At 34.6% G+C, this 8542-nt stretch overlaps 1 protein-coding gene, 1 long non-coding RNA gene and 2 pseudogenes across 3 annotated transcripts; all 4 read right to left on the reverse strand.

Annotated features, from left to right (window-relative positions):
• LOC148268608 (uncharacterized) lies at positions 1-1613 on the reverse strand. Its single transcript, XR_015818108.1, has 2 exons — positions 392-1613; positions 1-245 (listed from the first exon to the last, which is right to left on the reverse strand). It is a non-coding gene; the product is annotated as an uncharacterized LOC148268608 (long non-coding RNA).
• A 1987-nt stretch (positions 1614-3600) lies between these two features.
• On the reverse strand, positions 3601-8410 carry OTP86 (Tetratricopeptide repeat (TPR)-like superfamily protein). 2 transcript variants are annotated; one of them, XM_088216848.1, is made up of 2 exons: positions 7464-7604; positions 3601-7360 (listed from the first exon to the last, which is right to left on the reverse strand). In XM_088216848.1, the coding sequence occupies exon 2, from the start codon at positions 7341-7343 to the stop codon at positions 4887-4889; it is 2457 nt and encodes an 818-aa protein (XP_088072974.1). In that variant the 5' UTR covers positions 7344-7360; positions 7464-7604; the 3' UTR covers positions 3601-4886. The 2 variants fall into 2 exon arrangements, with proteins under 2 accessions (XP_088072974.1, XP_021894095.2); XM_022038403.2 differs by having other exon boundaries at positions 3601-8410.
• On the reverse strand, positions 3756-4259 carry LOC148268609 (pentatricopeptide repeat-containing protein At3g63370, chloroplastic pseudogene; annotated as a pseudogene).
• LOC110814733 (pentatricopeptide repeat-containing protein At3g63370, chloroplastic pseudogene) lies at positions 4340-4846 on the reverse strand (annotated as a pseudogene).
• Positions 8411-8542: the final 132 nt, after the last annotated feature.

Consider the following 8542-nt stretch of genomic DNA (forward strand, 5'->3'; position numbering starts at 1 on the left):
TGAAATAGAACAAGATAATTGACTCCAATTCAAGGTGATGAAATCCACCACATGTACAGAAAAACATAAGTAGCCTAAATTTACAAGAAATATACATATATATATATATATGCATCTATATATGTATATATCTTTGCTAATGGTAATGTAAATATCCTAGAGGCGACCCAGAATCTGCAAAAGTTGGAATCTGTTTACACCAAAACCCGAGAACTCCATGCAGAAGCTAGCAAGGTTCCTGGTTCCTGCTAATAAAAACGACAAAGCAAATGAATAGTACAGAATTAGAGAAATAAGAAAAAGAAACTAATTACAAAAGTAGAAACAAAAAGAAAACAGTGATTAGCAGAACGCATGCGGGGAGGGAGATCTGAAACAAAGGATTCCTTACAGAAGATTTGATACATATACATGTATGAGAGGCGTACATATGGCGGTGTTGAGTCTATATATTATATATATGATGGGTCCCCAAGCAGGAAGGAGTGAGGCTGTCAGAGCATGACCTAACTAGGGTTATCATTTCTTCTATAACCATTAAAGCTAGCTAGATCATGCTGGCAGCTTCACTTTTTCCTTTGCAGACATTGTCAACGCCCTGCAAATCTTGCTTCTCTTTTCTTTTTTCGACTGGTGGATTTATATTTGAAGTAATTAATTAAGAGTTGGAAAACAAATGTAAATGCATGCATGCGTATCTTTATATATATATATATATATATATATATATGATGTACATGGTCCATATGCACTTGGATGATTAGTATAAATGTGTTGTAGAATGTGAAAGATACAGGTCAAAGAATTTCCATGTGATCTTGTTTGGAAGAGAGGAAAAGACAAACCTGAAAGAAACGAAAAGACAAAAATAAAAGGGAAAAAGAATAATAATCCCACATGCACGCCTGATCAAAGAACTTTGTTTTCTTCAAACAGGAGAGAATGACTGAAGAGAAAAAGTGCTTCAACAATACTTTTGAAACATGAAACACCTAAAAGTTTTAAGAAACCAGAATGAAGAATCAACAAAAAGCTACACGAAAAAAGAAAAAGGAAATAACCCAGAAGTAGATATGTAATACATATGATGATACAGACGATCAATGGATGATTTTCAAAGTTTGGAGAGAACCCAGATGAAGAATCAAGGAAAAAAAACTGGATTTTGCAAAGGGTAGGATTGAATTTAGAAGAAGAAGTTCAAGCACTTGCGATTATTTATAGGGAGAATTGAGGTGAGAAGAAAGAGAGAGAGAGAGAGAGAGAGAGAGAGAGAGAGATAGAGTCAAATTAAGAAGGACAGAGATGAAAAAGAAAGAAGAGTAAAAAGTGAAGTAAATTAAAGTCATGTGAAGAGTACAGACAGCTAAAGGAGGCTATAGATATAGATGTATCATAAGATGGAGGATGTTAGGGTCACAGGTGGTGGAAAGATAGGGCGGCATGGCAGGACGAGAGGTCTCTGATCACCTCTCCTCTACTTATAATCATAGGCTTTGCAGTAACCTGTACTCATATATACATACAAACATATATCTATATATAGTTGATTCTTCCATCTATACTCCAAAACTTTTCTTCTCTCAGCTCTTCCTCCCTTCCACGCAGAACACGGTCTGCGTCTTGTGATTATTAATGTCATCTCTTTTTTGTAAAAAGAGAAATGTAAGAACATTAATATTTTGAACTCAAGCACTACCAAATTAATAATATTTTCAAACCAAATTATTAGTTAGAAAAAATAAATTTAAGTTATTAATAAAATATAATTTGTGTTTATATATATGTATATATATAGGAATATAATAATGAAATATTTGTTAATATAAAACTAGAATATCATAATTATTATTTAATTAAATATATATAATTTTTGTAATTTATCTAATAATTTGTGTTTATTAAACTATCAAACAATAGTATTTAATTAATTACTCAATAGATTAATAAAATGATATAAATATGAATTAATAATTTCACCAATATAATAATTAATTTTTTTGTTTTATTTAAAAATTATAAATTTAAATTTCATTAAAAATATAAAATTTATTATTTTATAAATATATTATAAATTATAATATTTAATTCATTAAAATTTTAATTTTAATTTATAAATACATTAATAAAATTGTAGTAAATAAGTTGAGTAAATTTTAATAAATTTATTTTATTTTTAAATAAAAACAATATTTTATAACGATTAAATTTATTTAATTATAATAAACATAATAAATTAAAATTTTGGTAGTAATTTTTTTTATTATAAAGAAATAGATAATTTTATTTAATTTATTAAAATATTATAAAATGAAATTTTAAAAAGGAAACAAGTTCAAGTCAGCAGACTGATTAAGTGGAAATTGTCAGCCATGCATGAGCCAAAAAAACAAGAGGAGCAGAATATTAATTTATATATATATATATATGTAAGTATGTGTGTGTGTGTGAGAGTGTGTGTGTATATTTATATATATATATATATATATATAAAGCAGGGAAATGAAGTTGCTGCTATAGTACTATTAGACCTGAGGGCTATGAAAATCCCGTGAGAGAGAGAGAACCTTTACAAAACCATAATTAAATATACATAAATATATCTAAATTCTTTAATTAACTAATTTAAATATATTTTTTTTAATTAAATAAAGGGTATTTAATTAACAGTTTTGATTCCTAATTTTTTTATGTTAATCATTAAATTAAACATTTTTTTTTACTTATAAATAAGAAATTAAATCAAATTTAAGAGTTAAAACTTAATTAAATTTTCCATTAATTAACATGATCCTCAATATTCCTTTGGACAGCTACTTTGACTACTACACCTATTCCCCTACCTCTCCACAATTTAATTTATTTATAGTTATCAGATTAATTAATTAATTAATTAAAATTAAATTTTTTTTACAAAATAATAAAATTGAAACTGGCAAGAACAACAAATACACCATCACTTATAAGCTTCACAGGCTTTACTTTCTTGTTTCTTGAACTCTCAACTTTCTTTCTTTATGTATATGTGTGTGTGTGAGTGTGTGTGTGTGTGTGTGTGTGTGAGTGTGTGTGTGTGTGTGTGAGTGTGTGTGTGTGAGTGTGTGTGTGAGTGAGTGTGTGCGTGTGAGTGTGTGTGTGTATGTGTGTGTGTGTGTGTGTATATGAGTATGAGTTTGTGTGTGACTGTGTGTGTGTGTGTGTGTGTGTGTGTGTGTGTGTGTCAGTGTGTGTGTGACTGAGTGTGTGTGTGTGTGAGTGTGTGTGTGTGTGAGTGTGTGTGTGTGTGTGTGTGAGTGTGTGTGTGACTGTGTGTGTGTGTGTGTGTGTGTGTGTAGCAGTTTTCATTCATTAAGGGAAAAAAATTTATAATTACAACAAAAGTTTGTCTGTCATCATTGGGTGAGAAGGAAAACATGATAATATTTTGAAGTCATTAACTTAACTCAAGCATATATGTAACTACTTCTGTATTAACTGTAATGGTTTTGTTTTACATCTACATTTTATGATTTAGTATATAGGATGTGTAAAATGTTCATGCATAGATGGATTGTCTAAATATGCAAAACACATATAGTTAATATTGAAATACGATCGAGATTTAGGTTTAAAGATACTTGTTTGTTTCGAATCAATCAGTGCGCCGATTGCCAAACTTACACATTAAGCCATGGCAATTCCAGTTGACAAGAATGATAATGTAATCACCCATTACATTGGTTATGTATAATATATACTCATAGTTACCTGTATCATTACCAAAAATCCCCACAAGAACTTAGTCCACCTTCAAAGTGATGAAATCTATTGGCGTCCCTTACGACAAGTTCTCGTTCCAAGAACTTCGAAACCAGCTTGCAGAAAGAATGGCAATCGCCACAAAAAGGAAGATTCTTTGTTATCCGAATTGGTGTTCCTTTCGGAATCTTAAGCACACCATAAGCAATGGCAAGCCTTTTGCTATGCCCACATAGCATCTCTCAACTTTCTCTTTTTTGGCTGCGTTGTGCAAAACAAACCTTGTTTGGCTTCGTAGCCTCCTTCCCTTCCAAGTTCCTGGTAATCTCGGTCAATTTTCGGTATATCTCATTGGACTCTGGATGAGATTTGTCTCTTGCCATGGAAGTATGAACCTTATTTCCAATCTCAATCCAACTACATTTGGGATTTTTCTTCAATCCACTTCCCTTCATTCTCAATCTCACTTCATTAACATCTTTCCATCTTCCACTAGCAGCAAAGACATCAAGTTTCCCCATGGCATTTCCAGTTGACAAGAACGATGATATAATCACCCATTAATTGATTATGTATAATCTAGTCATAGTTACTTGTATGATTACCAAAAATCCCCACAAGAACATAGTCCCCCTTCAAAGTGATGAAATCTATTAACGTCCCTTACAACAAGTTCTCGTTCCAGCAACTTAGAAACCAGCTTGCAGAAAGAATGGCAATCACCACAAACACGAAGATTCTTTGTTATCCGAATAGGCGTTCCTTTCGGAATCTTAAGCACGCCATATGCAATGGCAAGCCTTTCACTATGCCCATATAGCATCTCAATTTTCTCTTTTTTGTCTGCATTGTGCAGAACAAACCTTGTTTGGGCTTCGTAGCCTCCTTCCCTCTCCAAGTTCCTGATAATCTCAGCCAACTTTCGGTATATCTCATTGGACTCTGGAAGATATTTGTCTCTTGCCATGGAAGTATGAACCTTATTTCCAATCTCAATCCAACTACATTTGGGATTTTTCTTCAATCCACTTCCCTTCATTCTCAATCTCACTTCTTTAACATAACCATGGCATTTCCAGTTGAGAAGAATGATAATATAATCACTCATCAATTGATTATGTATAATTTAGTCATAGTCACTTGTATGATTACCAAAAATCCCCACAAGAACACAGCCCACCTTCAAAATGATGAAATCTGTTGGCATCCCTTATAACAAGTTCTCGTTCCAGCAACTTGGAAACAAGCTTGCAGAAAGAATGGCAATCACCACAAACACGAAGATTCTTTGTTATCCGAATAGGTGTTCCTTTCGGAATCTTAAGCACACCATATGCAATGGCAAGCCTTTCACTATGCCCATATAGCATCTCAACTTTATGTTTTTCATCTGCATTATGCAAAACAAACCTTGTTTGGGCTACATAGCCTCCTTCCCTTTCCAACTTCCTGGTAATCTCAGCCAATTTTCGGTATATCTCATTAGACTCCGGATGAGATTTGTCTCTTGCCATGAAAGTATGAACCTTATTTCCAATCTCAATCCAACTACATCCGGGATTTTTCTTCAATCCACTTCCCTTCATTCTCAATCTCACTCCTTTAACATCTTTCCATCTTCGACTTGCAGCAAAGACATTAGATATCAACACATAATTTCCTGGATTATCTGGGTCCAATTCTAAGAGTTTATTTGCTGCAATTTCTCCAAGTTCTGTATTTGAATGAATCCTGCAACCCGAAAGGAGTGCACACCAAACTTCAGCTGTAGGTTCAATCGGCATGCTTTTCACAAATTGGTATGCTTCTTCTAAGCGATTAGCACGACCAAGTAGATCAACCAGACAGGCATAGTGCTCTGGCCATGGTTGCAATTTATATTCACATTCCATAATCGCAAGAAATTTTCTGCCTTCATTAATCATTCCTGAATGGCTACATGCATAAAGAAGTGCTAAGAAGGTAATGTGATCAGGTGCTATGTTTTCCCTCTGCATTGTATTGAACAACTGGATGGCCTCTTCACCATAGCCATGCATGCCATATGCATTGATCAGACTTGTCCATTGAATCAGACCTTTGCTTTCAGTATAATTAAATACCGTCCTTGCATTCTCCAGAACTCCACAACGAGCATATAGATCCACAAGAGAGCTTGCAATAGATCCCTCTAAAGTAAAGCCTTTCCGTATTAAAAAACCATGAAGTTCTTTCCCCTTCTTTAAGGCAGATAAGCTAGCAGCAACTGAGCACATGCTCACTAAAGCCACAGAATCAAGCTCGATACCAGTTTCCTTCATGGAGTAAAAGAGCTCTAGAGCTTCATTTGCAAGACCTACGCAGACATGAGAAGATATTAAGCTTGTCCAAGATACTACATCTTTACATTCAATCAATTCAAACATCCGAGTTGCATAATCTATGTTCCCACACTCCCCATATATATCAACAATTGTGTTCTGCAGAACAAGATCAAATGAACCTCTTCTTAAGATGTAACAATGAATTTCTTTCACTTTGGGCAAATATCGCAGTCCACTACAAGCCAGCAGGACACTCCCAATCATCATGACATCCACCTCCATCCCTCGTACCTGCACTTCATGAAATAATTCTAGTGCTTCTTTATGGCAATTGTTCTGAGCATAGCCGGCAATAATTGTTGCCCAAGAAACAAAATCTCTATCAGCCATGACATTAAAAGCACGTACCATGTAATCTATGTAATGACACTTAGCATACATATCTATAAGAGAACTCCCTACCTGCAAAGTGGAATAAAAACCATTTCTTATCGCATAAGCATGCATTTCCCTTCCATTCAGTAGCTTACCGAGTCGCCCACAAGCTGCAATGATACTTATTACTGAAACCTCATCTGGTTTTTGACCAGCATCCAGCATTTCACAAAATAATTCCATACCTTCATTATACAAACCATTTTGAACAAAACCCGCAATCATAGAATTCCATGACACATTATCCTTCTCATTTAGATCATCAAAAATCCTTGCAGCCTTAACCGTTCTACCACACCTCAAGTACAAAGCAATCAAGGCATTATAAACATAAACATTTTGAAAATCATTTAACTTCAAAACGGTGGCATGGATCTCCATACCAAGCTTCATATAAGAAGAATCCTCACAAGCTTGCAGGGCACTCACCAAAGTGTAAGTATTGATGGGAAAACCAGCCATATGCATAAGCCTAAAGAGCTCTAACGCCTCTGTAGATTGGCCCTTAGAAGAATATGCTGATATCATAGAATTCCATGTCACAACATCCTCTTTTTTATCCACTCTATCAAACAACCGCCTTGCCCCCTTTAGGTTGCCGCATTTTGCATACATAGCAACAAGGGCATTTGCAACAAAAACAGTGGAAGAAAACCCACATTTGATGGCTAAACCATGAATCTCCATGCCGTCAAGAACTTTTTCCAGTAAACCACAAGCTTTAAGCACACTGGGAAAAGTACAAGCATCAATAGGAACTCCTGAAATCCGCATTTCTCGATAGATTTGAAGAGCACCCAGAGGTTCCCCATTTGAAACATAAGCTCCAATCATAGCATTCCATGTAAAAATCGTTCTTTGAGGCATTTTCACAAACAGTTTCTCTGCATTCACGATAGACCCACACTTACCATACATAAACACAAGCTTAGTACCCAAAAATACAGATTCACAAACATTGCAAGATTTTACAATAAGGGCATGCACCTGTTGCCCTTGTGAGAGAGCTTCATTGGATGCGCAGAGCTCTAAAACTGGTGCATAAGCTTCCTCTGGGATGGAGATCAGTGGATTATGCTGGGTGAAAAACCCACTAAACGATTGAAATGCTTCTCTCAGCCCTCCCTGTTTGCAAACGTATTTCAGAGAGGGTATTAAGCGGGGAATTCGAGGTAATTCGGGAATTTTAAGAGGTGGGTTTGTGCGGGTGGCTTCCAACACAAGGTGTGGTTTTAAGATTGAAGAGGTGTTGTGGAAATAGCAGTGTGGAATACTAGTCGCCATTGGAGTTACACGAGACTTGCATGAGATCCCAAAGCGATTTGCAGGGGTAAATTGGAGCCGAATGAGTAACTTAAAGGTCATGCAGTACCCGTACTTCCCCAGTAATTTTTCATACACTTAAAAACCTCTGTAAACACTCAGAAATATACTTTTAAACACCAGAAATATTCCAAACTTTTCTTGAATTATCTGAAATGGTAAGAAATACCCACCATATTTGAGAACTTCTCAAATCCAAAATATTCAAAAGCTTTCTCATTTGAGATACTAATTTATGCCTTCAAAATACTCCCAAAAAAAAAAAAAAATCTCTTTGAATACCCAAATGCTAAAAAAATTTTCTTTGTATCCAAACGGTCAAAAGATCTCTTAAATACTCAAAAAAAAATCGAAATGCCCCAGATACCCGAAGTATTCAACCATTTTAGTTGGATAATTTAGGTAAAGGGTATATTTTTAGGTATTTTAGATACTTGAAGCATTTACAGCTATTTTAAATATAAAAAAAGCATCTTTAGTTCTTTCAGATTTTGAAGAGCGTTTCTAAACATGAGTGGTGCCCATGGATGTTTATGGCAACTCACCATCTAGGAGTAATTTTTAGTACTATGTATATATAGAGTTGCTTCTATACATCTGGAGTATAAGAATGTACTTATGTTTTTACTGAATCAATAAAGATTATGGTAATCATTTCGAACCATAACCCCAGGAAGCTCCTTGTAATTTTACCCCCCAGATATTCTATGCCCACATAGAAAAACAGATAGAACAAGGCAAGA

The sequence above is a fragment of the Carica papaya genome, chromosome 3, assembly GCF_054855325.1.
Source record: "Carica papaya isolate Zhongbai chromosome 3, ASM5485532v1, whole genome shotgun sequence".
NCBI lineage: Eukaryota > Viridiplantae > Streptophyta > Magnoliopsida > Brassicales > Caricaceae > Carica > Carica papaya.

What these genes read in the sequence shown, in the direction of transcription:
- OTP86 (XM_022038403.2), bottom strand. Translation starts at nt 7,841, where the DNA reads ATGACCTTTAAGTTACTCATTCGGCTCCAATTTACCCCTGCAAATCGC.